This window comes from Hylaeus volcanicus, chromosome 3, assembly GCF_026283585.1.
Source record: "Hylaeus volcanicus isolate JK05 chromosome 3, UHH_iyHylVolc1.0_haploid, whole genome shotgun sequence".
Classification (NCBI taxonomy): Eukaryota; Metazoa; Arthropoda; class Insecta; order Hymenoptera; family Colletidae; genus Hylaeus; species Hylaeus volcanicus.
The window spans coordinates 23814988-23837296 of NC_071978.1; the positions used below are offsets into that span (position 1 = coordinate 23814988).

At 46.3% G+C, this 22309-nt stretch overlaps 1 protein-coding gene across 1 annotated transcript in view; it reads left to right on the plus strand.

Annotated features, from left to right (window-relative positions):
- Window positions 1-293: 293 nt before the first annotated feature.
- LOC128874258 (homeobox protein SIX3-like) overlaps window positions 294-22309 on the plus strand; it is a 67268-nt gene continuing 45252 nt past the window's right edge. The window contains exon 1 of the mRNA XM_054118808.1: window positions 294-1695. Within this exon, the coding sequence (XP_053974783.1) occupies window positions 1052-1695 (644 nt within the window). The 5' untranslated portion in view covers window positions 294-1051. The remainder of the gene's footprint in view (window positions 1696-22309) is intronic.

The following is a 22309-nucleotide window of genomic DNA, read 5'->3' on the forward strand; positions in this document are numbered from 1 at the left end:
CGCGAGAGTGGGGTGGCGAACCGCGGTGCGCAGCACGTGGAAGGGATAATTAAACCGACACAAACGCGAACACGGACACTGGTGTACGGAAGGACGAAGAAAGGTTACCATGGCTACGTGGATGGGATCCGGCCAATCCCGGTCTGGCTCCTGGGCGTGGCCTCTACATTGGCCACCGAGATCTCTCTTGCCATCTCTTTCCCACCGACTACCCCACCGTCCTGGCCAGGCCAGGAGGCAGGGAGAAAGGACGATGGTGCGACAGAGAAACGTCAGAGAGAGAACGAGGTAGAGGTAGGTCGCAAGAGCCGGCGGGACTACCCGGTTGCAACGGGCGCGTACAAACGTATCATGCTGGGTAGGGCCGGTGCCGAGATGCCGGCTTGTAAACGAAACCAGTTTGCTATCCGATACGATCCAGGCAACAGCGGCCTCGCGTGATATCCCCGCGGCCGACCAGGAGAACGTCAGCGTGCTTTTTCGCCGCGTGACCCCGAAGGATAACTACCTGGAGAACGTTACCTGCGCCGGGAGTCACCTGACGGTAGCTTCGGGGGTGAGATTCAGTCGGGGAGCGAGCCAGCGGATCCCGCAGTCACCGGTTGCTCGCTGTAAACGTCAACGGTTCTCTGGTCACCGTCGAGTACCACCTGGAGCGGGATCTGAATTATCTAAAACGCGCGTGACAGCGGTTCCGGTCTCGGTGCAACCAGTCGAACACTGTCCATCGCGAAAACGCACCGACGTCGTATCGTCGTATCGCCTAGTGACATTCGGAGCGGTGATACGAAACGGGGTAGAAATCTAGTGTCGGTCGTGAAGTGAGTTTTCGTTGTATCAACCCTTAGTGATCGTTGACCGAGGATGACTCCGAGGATCGAGTCGACGGCACGATGAGAAGCGCCAAGAGCAAGCACAAATCGTGTCGGAGCGTTTCCTGAGCCGGACGACCGGTGACATCGATGCCCTGAGAGACAGCCGAATACCTAGTGCAGAGAGACAGCCAGGGTTCGCGTGATCGGGAGGATCTGACGGGTCGCTGGGCGAAGAGATGTCAGCCGTAGCACCAGCAGGAACCGGTGCCACGGCGCCCACCGCGAACGGTCCAATCGTACCCGCTCCGGTTTTCGCGTTGCCGACGTTGTCGTTCACCGTCGGCCAAGTGGCCACCGTCTGCGAGACGCTGGAGGAAAGCGGCGACATCGAGAGACTGGCCAGGTTCCTCTGGAGCCTGCCAGTCGCCCATCCCAACATCCAGGAGCTTAATCAGAGCGAGGCGGTGCTCAGAGCGCGGGCGATCGTTGCGTTTCATTCGGGACACTACAGGGAGCTGTACGCCATTCTGGAGAGGCACAAGTTCACCAAGGACTCCCACGGCAAACTCCAGGCGATGTGGCTGGAGGCGCACTATCAGGAAGCGGAGAAACTACGCGGTAGACCGTTGGGTCCCGTGGACAAGTACAGAGTTCGAAAGAAATTCCCGTTACCCAGGACGATCTGGGACGGCGAGCAGAAGACGCACTGCTTCAAGGAGAGGACCAGATCGTTGCTCAGAGAGTGGTACCTGCAGGATCCCTATCCGAATCCCGGCAAGAAGAGGGAACTGGCCGCCGCCACGGGACTCACGCCAACGCAGGTGGGGAATTGGTTCAAGAACAGGAGGCAACGTGATCGAGCCGCTGCTGCGAAGAACAGGTACGTTCGCGAATCTTATTCGTTATTAATTAGATGACGTCTCGATGACGAGGTTCCTGTGCAGAAACTGCGAGGAATCGCGGGGATCAAAAGTGGATGAGTACCATAAGGGCCTGTGGAGGTGTCCTTGGGTGGTCACGATGCGAGGGGAGTTTGGCTTTTGTGTTTTCATGATAGCAGCTATTATGATAGCTGCTGCTATTTAGACGTTGGTTTATATGGCATGATATGTAATAATGGAAGAAGCTTGTTGAAATATTTCGATTGGTATTCGGGGGGGATTAAAATTACAGGTACGGCGGGTCGCAATGTCGATGACATTTTACTCTAGAAATGTAAATAGAACATGTAACTGCGGAAAGATTTTAATGTCTAACGTAGGACTACTTATAAATAAACTATTACATTCTGAAGGAAATAGGTGATTGTTTCTAGGATATTGTTAGGTGATGATTCTTAGATGCCACGAGACTTTCGTTCAAGATTCATGAGGCTTTAGTTACTTTCTTTCTTAATTTTAATGCTGAAAGACTCCATTCTCGGAGAATATTTGTGAGATGAAACTACTGTAGTCCTTAGGGAATATTTACGATTTAGAAATTCCCAGGATTTCCATTCCTCTGATTATGATATTAGTTATTAGCCGCGCTTCTAACTTTAGATAGAAGTATTCCACTGCTTGACCCTTTATGGTACTCATACCACTAGGAAAGGGGCGGGAATTTTGTTTTTTTAAGTTTCTACGCTCATCCACAAAAAGAAAGTGATGAATATCCAGAGAATTCTGCCCTATAAAGGGTTAACTCCTTTCGAGCAAACTATCAAATTCACTCGAAACTCGATAGATCTCGACGAGTTGTCAACGATAGATTCCATGGGATTGTTTTTCAAGGGTGTTTTTGGAGAGATGGCTCCGAGGAGGACGCGAAAGTTTTGTTCATTAAGTAGCGTTTAATGGAAGTTAATCGCGAAACGATTAATGGTTTAGGTCCCTTTAGTCAGATTGTTGATGCTGTGTCCTCGGCAAACGAGCCTTTGTGCCTGCCCCAAGGTCCCCGCGCGGAGGGTCGCGTAATTTCATTTTGACGTCCGACGGAGGGTCGCTGCCGTCGGGCGAACAACGATTTTCGAATTACGTCTTTCAAATTGCATTTCGTCGATGCTTTCCTCTCCTTTCGTTCCGCGATACGTCTCTATAGGAGCGTCCTACACAAATCGACTCTAAACAGCGTCCCAGTCAATTTCGTACCGTCGCCGTCTCCTCTAGGAACAGGATATTGAACGAACTTCGTCCTTATCCACTATTTCGATGTCCCTTTGTACTTGCATACAGAATTGTAAATATTAACGCGTTGATCGGTGTATCGGGAGCAAATTCGAAATTTTGTTCAATCCTAGGGATCGCGAGGTACTAGCTAATATTTTCGTATCTGGAAACGCTTTGACCATTAATCGAAAAAATAAATAGTTAAACATATAACCATTTTACATTTAATTTGACAGCTTTAGACTCTAATTTATTAATTTCTAAAACAAATAGAAATAAGTCATACGGTCTTATAAAATATTAAGTCTCGTACTAAAACAAAAGTAAAAACTATTTACACGTTTCACGACAAAATAGCACAATTCTGAAGTACATTTGAAAAAAGTAAACTGGGTTAATCTCCATCCCTAATGCGTCAAGCGGTTAATAGTTTACGCAGAGGGGTGTCGCGTGAATACTATTGTGAAAGGTACTTTTCAAAGACAATATCGTCCAATAAAGTTTATGGCCACCATTGTACGGTTCTATTAGAGTTGCCACAATTGGTGTCCATTCAGTCTAGCAAAGCGTTTCCTGTTGTAATGGTAATACGTGTCATGCAACGATATATTCTCGAAATCATTTCGACCACGGATGGAAATTTGCATAGCTCGAGATAAAATCCTGACGAATCGCGAAGCTAGGGGGATCGTAACAGCGGGGATTTTTGTTTTTTGTCGTCGCAACGACGTTAAAATAAAAGAAAGGATTAGCGATAACCTTCCGCACCCTTGATTAGTCACGACTGGTCGTCGCTCGAACTACGATCGCTGAAAAAGTGGCTGCACCACCTGTCGTTCGGATTCCAAGCACCTCAATCTCAGGTAACGTCTGGTGGCGGTATTGTACGGCTATTTGTCGTCGGCGAATAGCGCCAGCATTATTTCCCTTATAGCAGAGAAACTCTGAGTGGGTTTTCCCCGTAACCCCAGGCCTGCGTCCCCAATCGTATCTCTTTCTGACGTCGAAGGAACCTCGGACGCTTAAAACGGGGCCCAAATTTCCATTGATTTACGAGGTCTGGGAAAACCACTCGATTCGACCAGCGAAACAACCGTTTCCGTGCCCCGAGAATGCGATTTTGCGCATGTTTCGACACTGCTGTATATTAAAGCAGCTATCTGATTGCCGAAAAACTTATAATTGAATTTTAAAAATGCATTTTTCTCTGATCTGTTAGGTGTTAATTTTTAAATCTTCGCAGGGCGGCCAGACCATATTTGGCATGTTTGATTGAGTACATTTGTTAAATGTGATAAATGTAGGTAGCTCCAAACGATCAACAATTAGAAAACGAAAATGTTTATTGGACTTTCCAGGTCATCGGTAAACATTTGTCTACATAGGTGGCTTGAAAAATCCAACAAGCATTTTTAAATTATCCACAACTGAGCAAAGAATATTTCATTTTTATTTTCCATTCGAATCACTTTATTCTATTTATTGGAGCTCCTACATTCCTGTGAATTTTTAATGAAAATGCACTTTGACTATGCTATTCTACTCAATTACACCGAAATTCTAAAGAAACCAATCCTGGAAAGTCCCGATCCTGAAAAAATCTTTCTACTTTTCAATTACTCGTACAATTTCGAAGCGAAATTCGTTCGTCCGCTATCAGACGGCCAATTAAAACACCGCGGGACCAGTTTGCGAGCGGTTGTAAATTTGTAAAATTCAGTCCCCGTTGATTGCGCGGTGAAAAGTGTTTCATCGCTTTGTTATCAAGCCTATTATACGCATTGTCGTATTTCGAAATCATGAAATTTATTGTGTTCGCGCGGAAGCGAGAAGATTCCCTCTGTGTTTTGTTCCAGGAATTCTCGTTGTCGTTATCGAATAATACAACTAATAACATCGCTTTTTAGCCGAGAGAGATTGCAGCCTTTTAGGCAGACCATTTTTAAGCTCCATAATGGAAAATTGAATTTTCGAAGGTGCAGCGAGCGGATAAATATGACAAATGGAAGGGGGGCCTCGATTTGTCTCGTTCAAGAACACCGAAAGCCCGAAATTCGCGCTTCTGCGCGCGGATAAAAATCGAGGGAACCATTTGTTACGGATTAACGGTGTTCCGCGCGTAAATGGCCGTTGCAAAATGTTTTTCGAAGCTCTTATAATTTCGCCTGCATTTCGTCTGAAATCGTTCCGACCCAGATTCTCTGCAATGCGCGCGCACCCGTCTGTAATTATTGTGCTCTGAATGAAGTCATTAATAGTTATTACCTACGTCTATGCTGTAATTGATATATCGTTAACGGTCGAGAATCGTCCGACCACGCTGGTCTAATTGATCTTGATGAGGCCGCGCAACGGAAAAAGATTACACCTCTCGATCTTACGCATGTCCTTACTCGTAATCGAGATCGTAGCCATCGCTTCTTGCGGGACGAGACGAATTATCGTCATTTCCAAATCTGTTGCTAGGCAGAGTCGCGGTTCGTTTCTTTCGATTCACCAATTGAAAATTAACAAGTGGACTTCTTCCAAAGCTAATTAGCGACATCTGTCGATGCTATTTCCTCGTTTTAATTGTTTAACAAGCGATTGCCACCGTCGATTATTCATGAATCTAGCACGTAGAAAGCAGCGACTGGATTAGTTAGTACGCATTTCATATCGAGAAACTATTCAGTTTTACAATGCGCGTTAATTGCGAGTCGTTGGACAGCTTTCTCTGCAAACGCTATCAGTAGGAGCCGAGGACGCAACAAAAAGACACCGAGGCTATAGTTCGCCTGCTCGAGTACCGAACAAAGGGACGAGGAAGGGTAGAGACCAGTGATTATGGATTTGCGAAAGATATTCGCGATACTCGAGTGACCAATTCTCTTTACATTTCCGCCGGCACAAGCGCTGTGTATTCTAGTCAGGTTATCCAACAATGGCTATAGTACCCGTACCTATCGTTACCCGTCGTAACGACATTCCCTTCCTGGCCTCGAGCCACATTTTCCTGCACGTAATCCTGCGAATCCCCGGACGAGTCCTTCTCCTCTCCGCCCTTACGTACATCCTGCCGCGGCTTGGACGGAAAGCCTCGCTCCGTTCCCTCAAAAATATCGATTCGAGTATCGAACTCCACCGCCACCCTGTGTTCGATACCGCCGGGATAGGGATATACCTCGCTATTTTTAAAATGCTTAAATAACTTTTACTTTGAAATTGTTGAAACTACGCATGGGCACTCTTTACAAAATTGTAAAATGGAAATGATAGAATTCTATTTGTGTAGTTTGTACATATTATGAGGTTCATTGAAGGTGCAATTATGAGTCCTTTTCGTAAATGTTTCTTGTGGGACAAGAAAGAGTAGCTACTTGAAGATGTGACTCGTAGAATGAAGTATATTCCTGAGTGGGACTCGAAACATTAACACATTCGCGACCGCTGACGTGAATTCACGTTACCTCTAATTCTGTTCCTGGTTTCTATTCCAAATCATGAAAATCTTTTTATTTTATACACCACATATTTACAACATTGACATTTCGAAACATATATTGTAATTTTTATCTTCGGTGTCCAGCTTCAGAATTTTTATTATTTTCGTCGCGAATGTATTAATAATAACTAGAGTAGTTTGCAAAATAAAATTTCAGCAAACGTACCCACAAAAACTGAAAGTAAATAAAAATTCACTTTACCCTGCAAATATTCTAACATGAACTTCACTTTCGATACTTTTCCATATTATTCCGTACTGTGTGCATTTTGCAGTTCCTCTCAAACTTTCTATAAATACATAAGAATCCGCAGTCTAATAATAACCTTTCACCTCCTATCGCAACGCAAAATAAAGATTGCTTTCGCAAAATGTCACCGCGCGAATCGACCGTGAACGTAGTGGAATCGATGGACGTGTAACGAATTTGGAGACTGGTGGGAATTAAGCCCTCCGATTGTCGAGCCGGGAATGTCTGTTTCGCGGAAACACGCGACAAAAGGATCCCTTTGTCACGTGTCTGGGCGGTATCGCGACGAAATTCCCTTCGCGATGCATTTCCAGCTCGGGCGCGGAGGTAATACGCGGACGAGTCCTTCTCCCCTCCTCGTCGTGGTAGTCGTCGTTTCGCTCGGGGTTGGGTTAGGTAGACACGTAGACAGGATACAGTACCCGCCCCGAGGATCCTGGAAGGTCCTTTCAGGAACGTCGATCCGCATACTGCCAGCCTCGCGGTATATTTTCGCGGTCCAGCGAGCGAGTTATTCAATATGCTCAACCCCGAAAGCCCCGGAGCAATCTCCGCGCTCGCACGTACTTGCCTCGTGTACCTGTGTTACACCGCCGCGTCTGGCGTCGTTGGTGTGGGTTTTGTGCCCCCGCGAGGAACGATTACGTTCGTGTACCCGTCCACATAGGAACGCTATATATTACCAGGACGAGCCTGGGACACGTACGCCTCTGCCTCGCTGGTTACACTCCGACTGCACGAAGCGCAATCGGTCACGTTCCACATAGCGCTGCGTTGCGGAAACTTGTAAAGTTCGCGAGCGACCGCGAGCTACGCGCGCACTATGCACGCGTAATTCGCGCGAGAGGGATCGATTTTCTGGCACTTCCCTTCGTGAATCTTAGAGGAGGTCTCGTCGACACTGTTTACGTTTGTTGAAACAAATTTTCGATGTAGGCAGAGACGTTTTTAGATTCATGGGGCGTTCGAGGGTTTAAAATGGTTCGAGCTGGTGGTTGGTGAGGTTTGGAGTAGGTAGTTTAGAGATCGAAGCTTGGAAAGGCTTTTGATCGCGAGTGAGGGTTAGTAAGTTAGGGTTGTAAAACAGTAATTCATCGAGCTCGGTTTCTTTGTGGCTGGTGATGTTTTCGCGCTGTTGAGTGTATACGTATATTCTCCTCGTTATGATCGTTTTGGTCTTTTCGTCGTACTGTATCAATATTCAAACTCGATATAAAAATACTTCCAGATGTAAAGTGATGTTTCGAAGCTTTAATCTGTATCCTTTCAGCTCCAAAACGAGCGCGGTACCGTAACAGAGTCGTATCCTTCAAATCCGTTATCCATCAACGTATTCTTCGAAGGGATGTTTCTTTCGCAGACGGTGAGCGATCAAAGATCGACGTTCGGGGATATCGTTGCCAGGGAAGTTGCGAGTTCACGCTCACCCACTGGATTCCGTTGTCGTGTACAAACCCGTTTGTAACTTGAATACCAATTTCCAAGCGCGCCCGTGTTACATCCAAGGAGACGCGAAACGTAGCTCCGCAAAGGAGTGGGCGACGGCTTTCCAAAGGGATGCGAGCCGAAGTGGGGATAACCACCCTCCGTGTCGCCGGCTTTTCGGGGGTGGCTTAGCACGAGCGTGTTTCACCTCTCCTCTTTCGCTGTTGCCTTCGCTTCTGGAGTTACCAGATTTTGATAAAGTCCCCGGTGTATTAGAGGCCCAGGCGCTGTTTGCGTTTCCACGTAGATCCTGTCTGGCTGCCACCTCGTTCCCTCCGCCCCTTACCGCGTCTCTAGTTCCGTTCCATCAGGATCTGGGGTGATGCCAGTTCATTCCTTCCCTTTCTTTGTGGCCGACGAATTCACTCCAGCGGTGCTCCTTTTTCTTTATCGCGACGGATGACATGATTTGCCGGGTCGCGAAGAAATCGGGGGAGAGAACTTATCCTTCCTCTGCCCCCCCACCCGAGGGTTTCGCCTCGTGGGTAATTATTTTCCGCGACGTGACGGCAATTATTGGGGTGTCTCGGAAAATATCAGACAGGTTAGTCCCTTTGCTTGTCGAGGTACTATTAATTTTCTTTTTCAACTGGCAGCAATACGTCTCGTATTTGTTTGCGTTCCCGCTATTCTTTTTAATTTGTCATTGTAGATGTAGGATTGAAATTCCACAAAGTACTCCAAATTCGATAACTTTTCTCCGTTCTGGGATAGCGCGATATAATTTTTCCGATTCGTAGATAATTCGTAGAGAAATGCTATGGAACAATGTACAAATAATAATGATCTTTATTATTCAGGAGAGTTCTAAATATAAAAAGTTACGACTATACCGAGTGCTTTGACAATTGAACTTAAGATTTTTCAAAAAGTGGATTTAATCGATTTGTGCAGTCCTACGTCGACCTCCCGTATATTTCATTTAATTTTCTAACGAATCACCGAATAAAACATCGAAGAAGTTTTGTAGAACCTTCCTCGAGAAAGAGGAATCTCTCTAAACTCTATAGCCCGGGTACCCCGGGATCGCTAGCCCCGTACTGCACCTACAATTAAACGTAGGTATAGCCCCTGAGGGTAAGGTTCAACGTCAGAGGCATCATTCGTTATCTCGATGACCCCCGAACGAGAAAGGAATACAGAAGACACGGATGTCATCGGCGTTGCGCAACCTTTCACCGCGAAAAAGTGTCTCGTCCCCGGCGTCTGTGGGCCTCCCCTTCTCTGGATGGACGACAGCTGTCCGACAGAACAGAGGGAATTCCGGTTTTGAAAAGCGTCGACGATACATGGCGGGAAACTGTCAGCCCACTGGCGTGGCCATGCTGGAGTTAATCAATTCCTGGATATCTCGTACATCTCGCACTCGACGCAAAATGGAGCCAAACCACATTTCACGTAGAAGAGGAAACTCTAGTTTCAAGAATAAGGGTTGTATTGGCGAGTAACTAGGCATAATTAGTAAAATCAGAAACTGACTGTCGATAGTAGGATCTATTCCTAGTCAAACCACATTTGATTTTGTAGAAGAAGCTCTAGTTTCAAGAATTAAAGTTGAACGATAACAAAAGTAGCTAGGCATTATTAGTAATATCAGAAGCTGACCTTTGATAGTAGGATTTATTCCTAGATTATAGTTTGCTAAGAGCAACACTTTTAATAATGTTAATTTTTACGTTTTTTGAGAAAATAATCGATTACCAATGAGCTGTCAACTAATCCTGTAATTACCTATGAATAAAATATGCACAACTGATCTGTACTGCGTAATAACACCGATCCATTCGCCTAGAAAATCATGGTTGATTCCTGTCTTCAAGAATTAGCGCATCAGCCATGCGCAATGCACGGTAGCGAGCGCGTTTACTCGTCGAGTGCTTCGATATATTTCACACTCGGTGATTGTAGGTTTCCACTATAAGGAAATAATTCGGATGATTCAATTTTGACCATTACCTTCCAATAAAACAAAGTCCGTAATTACCGTTCGCCGTGGCGAATCTCGTGATGCAACGTTTCCCCGCCGCGGCGCGGAGTTGATCGTTTGGAAACCGTTAGCCATCACAACTGGTTGTTACTTCTGAAGAATCGACGCTAAAGTAAACTTTAAACATGTATTTCTACTTTTACACGATATTTGACAGTATTAATTCCAAAGAAAATCACGTGGTGAACGAAGATAGCGATGTTGAACGCGTTAGGACCTTAGGTTTTACTTCAGGAAACGTTTCGACGCGTCTCGTAACCGTTGATCGCAGGTTTCCGCTGCAAGGGACTTCTTCTTTCCAGCGATTCAATTTCGAGCATTAGCTTTCAATGAAAACGAAGTCGGCAATTACCGCACGCCCGTGACAAATCCGATGACGCAACGTTTCCCTCGCGGAGCCGATCGTTTAGAAACCGTCAGCCATCGAAACTGGCGGTCATTTATGGTCGGGGAATTAACGACGATAATGACCAAAGCGGGCCGGAGAGCACGCGATTTGCAAGAGAGCCCGAAAAGCCGCGACGGCGTCGACGATCGCGCACCACGACGTGGCAAAAACCGGGAGAGACAAAGGCAATGATTAATTCCACGTTGGATGTCCAGGATCATTAGCGCCAGACTGCCATGACACCTGCTCGCACGAGCCCTTCGTGATAGATTACCTGGGCAGCAGTCAAGGAGAAAGGAGAGGATCGCGGGCCCCCGGATCGTCCGTGGCGGGTTACTAATGATTCCGTATTTCGACATTCTGAGCGATATTCAGGAAGCCGTGGAAAAAGAACTCCGGTATTACTGCCAGTCTCTCGGGGTGGCCGCAGAATTCGCGTGGCAGCTTTTTGTCAAAAGGCTGTCACGATGTAACGTGATTGATGTTGCTCGGTGGCACGGTCGAATCACGTGAATTTCGTGACCGCCGCGAAACAGGACCCCGAAGAAAAACGGTGAATTAATAAGACCAGAAACACCCGTGTTATAATTAAATGGCAGCCGAGACGCGCTCGCATTAGAGGCGCGGTTAATTGTCACGCTTCCCTCCCTTGACAGGACTCGTTAAAGGTTCACGCCGATCGCCGTGCGAGCTCGCCGCGCGAATCTGCCGAGAAAAATTAGGTTCCTCTCGGTCCTCCGTTTTCCTGTTACGCTCCGCTCGTTTCCTTTCGCTCAATTTTTGTTTAAATGTATGTTTGGAGTGACGCAAAAAGAAAGTAATTCGCCACTTTGGCAGATGGAACAAGGTTTGCTTTTCAGTTTTGATTTTTGCGAGGCTATTTTAACCCTTTCGGACCTGGCGTCCACGATCGACGACACAAAATTTAAAAATGACCGACACTCGTTTAGGGTGAATGCTCTTATTTCTGCACATGAAGAAGAACCAGTTTTCCTAGGAAACTACACTATTAAGATTTTTTTTTAAATCTTTCCCATACTAATTTTCGTTCAAGTTAACTCTAAAAATTGAATTACGTCTGTACGAGAACAAAAATAATTCAGGTCTGAAAGGGTTAATTCTTAGGTTGATGGTTTCCGGCTGAAATTCACGCTAAGTAAATTGGGACTATATTTCCAATAAAGAAAGAAGAGATAAACAATTCATCTAGGTACATTGAAAATAGTAAATCGACGAAAAAGGGGGTCCCATTTAAATTAGACACAAATTTTTACATCGATGTACATTTACCTCAACTAACAACTTGATTCTACTCTAAGGGGTTCCCTTCGATCGATGCTCACTACGGAAATATGAAAACTATTTTCTACCCTTATAATTTTTTCATCCCCACACACGGTCGTCCAATCGACAAGGCACCAGCTCTACCTCGACGCATTATCGCCCAATTCTTCACCCTCTCTTCGCCCTGGGACATTTCAACTCAGGAAGAACGACGTCCAGCTTCCTTCGAAGACGTATCGACGCGTTATTAGGCGCACCGTGGGCATAAAGGGCAAGAAATAGCAGAAACGGGTAATTGACGTCGCGGGTGTTGCGCTGTCACTTGTTTCCGTGACGATCGGTTTTTGTTTCCGCCGCGAGGGACCAACGCCTGGTGACTGTTTTCACGCCATCGCCACGGGGGTTCCCCTTCGCAGCACCTACGTGGATGGCAACACGCTGGTGAGCGTGCGGAGGGCGGCAAGGGGACGAAATATTAGGGTGAGATATTGGACCGCAAGCTACTAATTCGTACGGTGATATTGATTCGGACACGGAATCGTTCGGTGATGTGCATCCGGCAATTTCTCGCGTTTCGTGCCCCCCTTTTCGCCCCGGTATCCTGCAGTTAATGCCTTCGCCAATGTTCCCGCGCCTTTGTCCTTCCTCGAAACGAGCCACGAACCGACCACCTCTGGACACGATCTCCTATCGTGACGGACACCTATGCCCAGACGCGATATCAGTCTCAGGGGTGGATTTGCTTGAGGGGTTGAGAAGCTTAGGTGCAAAATTTTCGAAAGGTTCGAAGAAGATAGATTTGCACGATAAGCAACTGAAGGGAAAGTACAGGGCTGATTTATGTTTATAATTTGAATTGTGAGACGTTTACATTGAATACTGCAACACTTGTACTCAGACGCGATATCAACCTTAGGGGTGGATTTGCTCGAGAGCTTGAGAAGCCTATTGGCAAAATTTCGAAAGGTTTGAAGAAGATAGATTCGCACGATAAAAATTGCAATGTGAATCATAGCATTATCGAACAAAAAGTAACTAAAGAGAAGGAATAACACTGATTTATGTTTACAATTTGAATCGTGAGGCGGCTATATTGAATGCCACATCGCCGTTTCCGCAGAGTATGAAAGAGCTATTGGACGAAATCGAAATGGTCGAAAACGATACTCCCATCCGCGATAATAGACTTTGGTGTTTGTTAGATCTCTGCACGAAGGTCTGGAGAAAAGGAACCTGCCTAACGTATCCATGGCATGGTCAATCGAGACGAAAATAGAGTTTGGAATCATCGATCAGGTCGGGGAGAGATATAAATAATTCGGTCGCGTGAGACGGTTTAATAGCCTGGCTAATATTAAACCGCAAATGCACTCAGCGTGACCGGTTGCCCGAAGCATTGTCATTTATGCGAAGGTTAATTCTACTTGATCCGCGGTTTCGTTAATGGAGACGATCGGTCCTCGATGGATGGCTCATCGAAGAATCAGTCTTAAACATTCCTTCGATTCGACAAATTCTTCCTACAGGAGGAACTGCTCGCATAATTCAACGCTCTGCCGACGGGAGACACGCTAACAGGACTCGTATACAACTTCTGCGTTTCTTAAGTGGAGAAAAACAATCTACTTTTCGATCTATAATTTAATTCGTTCAATTTTGGTGAAAATATTGGTCATATTTTATTATATTTAATATTCTTTCCAATACCAATTCTCATGCTCTCCTGTCTCACATTATTACCTATATAGTACAAATATAAAATACAGTAAAATATCAAGCAAACGAATTTCACAAAACTATGCCTTTTCCTGTTCTATAGTACCTCTAATAACGTCACTTTCTATATTCATCTCACCCGATACTTTACATATTATTCGAGTACATAATTATAGTTTATGCTCCTGAACATGCACGTCGGAGTTTCGCAACAAGAACAGCAAAAGTCGGCGAGTATAGCGCCAGCCCTAATTATTTCACAAGTATATCGTTCCCGTGCAAAATTCCAAGGAACTTGCGCACGATATACAGTAGCCTCATAATTCAGCGATTTTCACTATCTATTGCTTTTCATGCGTTCTTTCGAATTCCTGATCGCTCGAGATAAGGCGCGGTTCCCGCACCGTCTAAGTGAAACTAATTCAATTACTTCCGTTGTGTTTTAAACGGTACACTCGTGCACGAGCACCGAGCAGGATCCTTGCTTCTCGAGTTGTCCGGTGCAGTGATTTTTAATCATTCTGCCGCGCAGATAGGCGAATCTCTTATCTGGATACAAATTTCGAAATGAGAACTGAAAATACAGTAAATCCCATAAATATTCGTACCTTTTATGTCTATTAAAGACATTCGTCTAAATTAATTTATGGGTTTGATGTTTCCAAAAAAATTTTTTACTATAAATATATATATATATGTGTGATGTCTATGTATATATTATTTGGAAACATCAAATCTGTCGATAATTTAGGCAAATTTTTTGAATAGAAATAGAGGGTAAGAATACTTATGAGACTGCTTGTATTTCACAAAATTTAATTCGAATAAGATGTTTGTCATGATGCTGTGAATATTTGTCAATACACCTAATGATCTTTTATCTTTCACGATTGTCATCCATTAGCATAGTAACTGAGCATTTGTTCTCACAACCTCATTCAGTACAAGTATGTTCAAAGAATTCTCACAAACACATGAAACATTTCGTTCTTACCAGAGTTCCAACTTCGACTAAAATTAAATAGGTCGACCTCGTATGTTATCACTAAAACTACCCTCCAATATCTTTGAAATTGGAGGCCCGAGGGCCAAACGAACATCCGGATACAATTAGATGCCTATTTCAACGATAATCGTCAAGGATTCCAGAATGAGTCATTTTAAAGTACATACGCGTTGAACAATTCTCGGAGGCAGCGCCGCGAGGTTGGAAAGTCCAAGAACCACTGAAGCGAAGGATCGTCCGTCACGATCGTTCACGCTTTCGATCAGCCAGTCGCGTTTCCCCAGGGCGCGAGGACGATGATCACCGCGCGACCTCATCGATTCATTCAACAAACGCGTTTACGCTCCTTCCAGAGCTCCTTTTGTTTTGTTGCGCGAACAAATGACCGTCAGTTCACGGAGGGCGTGCTCTCCCTCGGCGAGAGAGAGGGATCATCGATCGTCACTGATCGTTAGCCGTAGAGACACCGTAATTGCCGCTCATTAGGGGGCTAAAGGAGCGTATTATGCGCGCTGAAAAGAAGGAACGTCGAGGCAGATTGCCGTGGCGAGGAACTCGAAAGAGGAGGAAAGACGTCGAGCAGAAAGAGACTTCGAGAGAGAAAAAAAACAGAGGAGATTTCGATGGGAGGGAGCAACCCGTGGAAGGCGTTGAAAAGAGTACTCGAGGTACGCGAAGGGGCTCATGAGGTAACCGATACCCTCTCTCTCGACACCGCTTTGTTCCCAATCCTGGACGTGAAATATAGCGACGAAACGCAGCCTCGCTATTGGGGGAATCTAGGATGCTGCAAGATTACCCCTCGATGCCAAGGAGACCTCGTAAATCGCGTCTTCGTGATTACTAACCCTGCGTAGCTAGATTCCTTTCTTTCATCCGACTTTAAAGAGTAAATTCAAATTTTTCAAAGCCTAGAACAATAATAGAACTTAAGGCGAACACAAACGACTCACTTTGCACGACTCCGTTAGTAAAAGACAGCGTTAACGAACATCTCCATTGAGATTCGATTAATCAACCCCGAAGCTTACTTCTGGTTACGTTCCACAGTCCCCTCCTTCGTGAAACAGTGTCATGGACCGTCAAGGGATGGTGGCGCGTTTGGTAATCCGTTTTGAGTTCCTCTCAGACGACGGAAATGAAATATAAAACTCGCGGAGCGGATAAAATTGGGAATCGAAAGATCGTCGGGCTCCGATCGGCGCAGTTCGTTGACTTGGCGTTCCCCTTGCAGCGAGCAACCGACAGCATCGCGCACGGATCCATTGAAATCCGGTTGGCTGCGCCTAAGCAGGTGTCGAAGAACGCGTAACGAGCAATGAATCACCGACGGCGGTATCGCATGATATTAAGTAACCTCGAAAAGGGTGCCGACGCACGAGGATACCTCGTGTCGGCTGACCTCGCCGCTGCCAACCGATCCGCTGAAACGAGCCTCGATCACCTGACACTGCTCATTACACGCGTCCCGCAACAACGGCTCGACGGATAATTAACGATATCGAGATACGGAGGAGCGAGGAAGCAGCGCGAGAATCCTCCGAGAGGCAACACGCGCGCGCGCGCGCGCGAGCCAACGGTGAAGCGATGCGTTTCGTCGCTGGAAACGTCTGCTCGATGGATACAAATCGAGTCTGGGCAGGTATTACGCTAATCCATCGAGCTACAAATCAATTAATGTCACCGCCAGCAGCTACGGAGTAGCTCGCCAACTAGGAAACTTCGTCGAAGCTGCTATCACGGATTCTGTAACGACTCCCGGTTTATACGAAGTTGAGCCATCTTCGAGGCGAAAAACTAGTAGAATTCTCTTTTTTACGGAGTCGGTAATTGACTCGTATCCGATCGTTGGTTCTTGGCCGATTTCTTCAAAATGCCGTCAAAAGAAAGTCGATGCCGCTATTAACCCTTTGCACTCGGATGTCCCCAATGAGAGGAGATCGAGGTCTAGCAAATTTTGTTAGCGACACCACTGCAAACGTAAAGGATTTATTCGGATTTCAACGCTTCACGAAGGCTATAAGAGTTTATAATCGAGTCTAATGATACAAAAAAATACACGCTTCCAAAGTCAGACTATTTAATGTAATGCGATTCCTGAGTGCAGAGGATTGATACGTTAACAGCCAGACTGATTCGTAAGCAAATGTCCATAGAGCTAAAATTTAGTTTCAAGACAGTTGGAAACTAGAGAATCTAACATTTGTCGTATTACTTACTCTTGTATTCCTATCAAAATTCACGAGTTCTACCCCGATTTGTTTCCGTTAACACTTGGGCCTTAAAGTGAATTATTGAAGTTCCTTAAAAGCTCTGAAAAGCTCTGTCACCCAGATATGAGTGCCATAATGAAATATAAAATTCCTTGCGCCTTTTTATACAGTGTGCCTGACTCGTGTTTTTCATGTTCGACTCAAATTCTGTACCACGAGTACACCAAGTTGTTATAAGTTAAAGGATTAAAGTTGCGCAAACTCTCAAGATTCTATCCACGGACCAGCTATTGGTCGTAAAGGCGAGGTATTGGGTCCCAAAACAGTCTATTTACCGTAACGATCTACAGAAGTGCTTCTTAGAAGAGAATAAAAAGAGCATCTTCGACAGTCAGAGGACCTTCGTGCGCAGCCACTACCACCTGTGATATAGAGTTCCAGCGGTCCGTGATCGGGGTGTCCGGTTACCTGGTTGGAGCAACCTACCTACGTCGCTCTCCAAGGACTACTTTGTATAGAGAGTCTCGTCCCGTCCTCGTCGCGCGCGATTTCTCTCTCTTCTTTCCTCCGGGTTGCTGCTCCAACAGGAGAGTTCGGGGGTGTATCGAATGTCCTGCCATCGTGCGGTCTCGTCTATGGTGTCCGGCTACCCCTCGCTCGTTTCACGGTTAATTAAGCGGCTGACAATCTGACCACGAGACGGTTAGCGGCCAGGGGGGCCCGCGATCTTCAGGAACTCGTAAACAGAAGGAATTCCTCGAGCATGAATGAAGAGGAACGAGAGGAGTAGACGGACCGCGCTGGGACCGCCACGAGATATCGATCATCCTGATTACCGAAATGGCCCAGCTCACCCGAGGTTGCCGGATCGTCGGCAGTGTTTTTTTAGAACTTTCTAAACGAGTACGATTTCGTCGTGCGTCCCGCCTTGCCGCGGGATCACTGGTGCACCGTACAAAAGGACGGCGACTTTGGTTACCGGAGGAGATCGGATAGATCGATGAACCCGCAGGATTCGGGCCTTAGGGCAGGATTTTCGGAATATCGTCGCGGTAGAGTGGCTCGACAGGATTGGTTTACGGGAATCGATGCGTCCCGATGGTCACTCGCTTTTCGTGCCGACGAAGACGCTGACGCTTGACTCCGGGATTTGAAACTTAATTCTACAGGACAGTGGCTTCGAGAGCGGTTGCTTATTTTTGTACCGGATAGATCGAGCTTCTATGGTCGCAATAAGCAAATCGGACGACGGGTTATTTTTTGGGGGGGAGAAGTCATCCAACGCTTCCTGTTACGAATCTGTCTTTGGACATTAGTGAATCTACCGTTCGCTTCGGCTTTAGATTCGAGACGATGGGTGCAGGGTTCTTAACCAAGGCGGTGGAATATTAGGAAAGATCCTTGCATCGACCTCCTTCTTTGCACGTGCATCGACACCAGGAAGTTTGAACTCGAATAGCTAAAATTTCCCGATAAAACTCTGCTTATCATGCATCCATAAAGAAGCAGGACGCGTCGTTTCACAGGTTCGTCGAGGTGGATCGAGAAGAAACGAGAGCGGATTATATCGTCGGAGTATCGAAGGGATCGTCTCTCGTTTCTCGGCCCCACGGCTGATAGTTACACCAGGAGGCGGCCCCTGTACCTGCCAACAAACGACCAGCAGATGATTTAGCACATATTCCAGCGGAGAGCCTCGTTCGCGTCTCGATCGCCTTTTACGTGTACCGGTGCCCCGTTCGGAGCGTGATTGTTTTATAATTAAGCCGTTACTGGATAAGGCTTGGACGCGCGGGAGGCGGCGGTGATTAATCGTTTTCGAATTGAAAACCTATCGCGGTGCCGTCTTAATTTCATCGTCTTCGGCTAGAGTACAAGACGTGGAACTTATAGTCGTAATTACTCGACCCGTAGCTCTCGGACGTTGAAAAGAAATTAATCGACTAACAAACGCCGAAGAAACCAGTATGTTGCTCAGCGTTCGCAGTTCCTCCCTAAAAAATGTCCAAGTATTATCGATCTTCATTTTCAAGTACATGGGAACGCTTCGTGGTAGAACAAGTAGAAGAAAACATGGAATGAAATTTTTGCTCGGGACCAGTCGATTTCGAGCAAAAATAACATCGAACATCGTCCAGGAAATTCATTATCGACGAAGACGCTTCGCTGGTGGTTTATCATATTGATTTCTACTATATCTCAACGCGATGTGTCTCGTGTTATCTTCGTGGTGGCAATTTAGCAACGTCGAGGAGGGTTTCTCGAAATATTTATCACTCTAAAGCCAGGTTACGTCTGAATCGCGAACTAAAGGGAATTATATGCGACCACAGGTATTTTCGTCGAAAAGGATATTCAATCTTTTTGTATTAAAAGTGGGCATCGAGTTAAAGGTTGTCTCTCGCGAAACGTGGATATTTAACGGGAACACGCATTCCTATGGAGTTATTTCGCGACTGGAGCCTCCACCCGCGCCCTGCAGAAACTTTCTTCCGCTCGTCGTGTTCACCCCTTAGTGGAACACGACAGTGACAACCTTTTCCCGTCTCTGTCGCACCGCGGGCGGAAAATTCGGCGAGTCTCGAAAGCGCGTCACATTAAACGGAGCAAATAGACGGTGCCGTGCGGCAAAAGTGAGCCGACTGAAAGGCAAACAGTTTAGCTGGAAACAATTGACTGCAGATTGAAGAGAGAGAACGAGGGGCCAGAGGGCTGCGCAGAGAGACATCTGACGATCGATGCACGCGTCGCTGCCACGAGAGAGCGAAGTTACATCTGTCCGACGATGAAAATAGATTTTGAGAGAACCGTGGCCGTGCCACGGGGGGTCCCGCGAGGGGGTGAGTTGTTAAAACACTCGTTTCCAGACCAGGAATTCGTGTTTCTCGTCACAATGCTATATACGGCGCTTTGATCGACCGTTACACGCCCGAACGGACCACCGAAGGCAAAGAGCATTTTGTTTTGTAACGTTTTGCAAATGGAAAAAATTATCAACGGTATTATACGGACCGCGGCCGACACAAAAGGGGTGGTAAATTGCGCGCGATTTTCGGTACGCCGGCGCGCATTTTATATATCGACGAGAGTTTATTCGTACTTAATGCCCCGTGTTCCTTTGCGCAACGTTCTCGCGAAAATATTCATACGCATTACTCTGACCGTGGAATCGAATCGTCGATGTCTCGTTGAGCGTTTTTGTTAAACAAAGGACGCTTCCCGCTCTCTCCCTCTCTCTCTCTCTCTCTCTCTCTGCCGCTGCAATGGCCGCGGTTTTCCTTCGCTGGAAGTTTTCGTTGAAATTTCACGCGATTCAACGAAAGATGCGACTGGAGGCACGGACAATAGCTCATCAATAAGGAAACGTATCAGAAAAAATTCCGGCAGCGACCTCGGGAGACCGGGGGCGGTGGCCACCCTGCGTGTTTTGTCTCACCCGACCCTTTTAACGTCACTTAAAACAAAACACTGTATCGATTTGACCGGTTCTCCCCTTGGCAAACGCGCACTCGACGAGTGCCCAGGGGGACGCTCGATGCGCCCGAAGACAAGTGACACTCGATTCGACGGTGGTCCTCCGAGTGTGTTTTGTTTTTCTCCTTTTCACACTTCACCCGCTCCACTCGGCTTTTTCCTTTTGTCGCCCCCGTCGAGGACCCGTGACGTCCACGGGACAAAAACCGTATCGAATCGCGAGTCACCATCGCTTCCTGCGGACGAGTCCTCCGAATCTGCGTAAAACTTGATTCCCAGCGAGCGTTGTACCGTTGCAAAGAGGACCAAAGATTGAATTTGGGAAAAAATTGTGTCCGGGATTGACCAGGAATTACTTGCCTGAGGTTTCTTGCTTCTCACGATACATGGTTGCAATTGGTTGCAATTTTTGGTATTTCAAATTGCACTCAAAAAGCGACTCTCGGTCACCGGTAGGTTTGTTCATGTTTAATTTCTTTGAACTTGAAGTGTCGATAAAATGATTGTCGGCGAGGCAAAGGTGACCTGGTTCTCAAATCTCAAATTAATTTGTGATTACGAATCGAAGTTGAGGCAGAAAAAATGCCTCGAGTGCAAAGGGTTAATATTTGTATCGGCAAAAGTTTTTTGCAATAGCAATCGGACCACTTCCCATACCTTCTATTTTCGACCACCACCCCCTGAAGTATCAGATTCACCTCTCGTTAATCGAGATCCTGGACAAATGGCCTTTGCGTCTCTAGGATAACGCGCCATATCAACCCCAAGGAAATTACGTGTGGTCCGATCGTCGTTGTATTTTGCAGCAAACGAGGCGGACGTTTCACTCCCGCGATGGCCATTTAATCTCGTCGACGAACGAGCAACCCAGCGCACGCTCGTGTAAAACGCAGAATAATCTGCCGCGATAAAATAAGCCGCGGCGAAATGATTACGTTACCGTGTAGAGTTATAGGACGTCGCGTCGGTCGATGAATCTTTAATCCTCTTTAGCGCGGCCACGCAGCCAGCGAAGAACGCCTCGGAATCGGAACGATACACGGGCCCTAAAACACTAGAGTATAGAGACTCCAAAGTTTTCGAAAGATACAAGAAGAAACATTTCTTAGGTCGAAATCTGTTGACGAAACAGGTTCTATTTTTGTACGCTAGGCTTTGGTATTCTAGGCTAGGTACTCAACTAACCTCAACTAAGCTCAAATAACCTCAAATCGCCAGTACAGTAGGTGATGAAGTAATTATGAATAAATTATAAATTCAAAATTATTGCAAATATTTATTTCGATGAAGCAAGTGACTAAAATCTTAAGCTTCGGGAAGACACGAATTATTATCCCGTATTGAGACTGCAATGTACCTAACTCTCTCGTACACCACTATGTATCTAAATTCATCTTCAGCAATCCAAGTTTGCAGTTATAGATCAGGAGGACCCAGCCCCAGAGTCAGATTTCCAGCGCCTTCGAATCATAAAACTCTTCGCCTTTCACACTGTACCTCCTACTTTGGAAAAAGCATTAAAAAGACGCAGAAACCCTCCTATAATAATATACATTCCAAATAGCCAGCAAATCCTATGAATTTAGAGAGAGGATTAAAATTGCCAAACAACGGACGATAAGCTCGACGATTAGGGTCCCACCGAGGGAACAATAGCATTCCGAGCAGAATCGCGACCAGGTCCCCCACACGTACATTAAATAATACGTCTTCATTACGCGTCGATCGTACAGCTCGCGTGGCATAAAAGAGCCCCGAGCAGGTTTGCAGGCTCGCCAGGACTTTTTCCTAGGGCTCCACCCGCGTGCTTTTTCTCCTGCGTGGTCGCCAGGTAAAGAAAATTGAATGTCGGAGCGTCGATTCCCTCGTTTCGTTCTTATATTTTTTTTCGCTCGCTCTCTCTCTTTCACTCTCCCTCTATCCCCGGTTCGCCCTCGCTGGCCGCCTCCATTATAAAGTATAATACCGGACTCGATGTTTCCCAGATTATCGTCGCTCTGCTACGACGCGATACCCTACGCCTCGCGTGTCAATTAGACACGGTATATGAGGTTACAAAG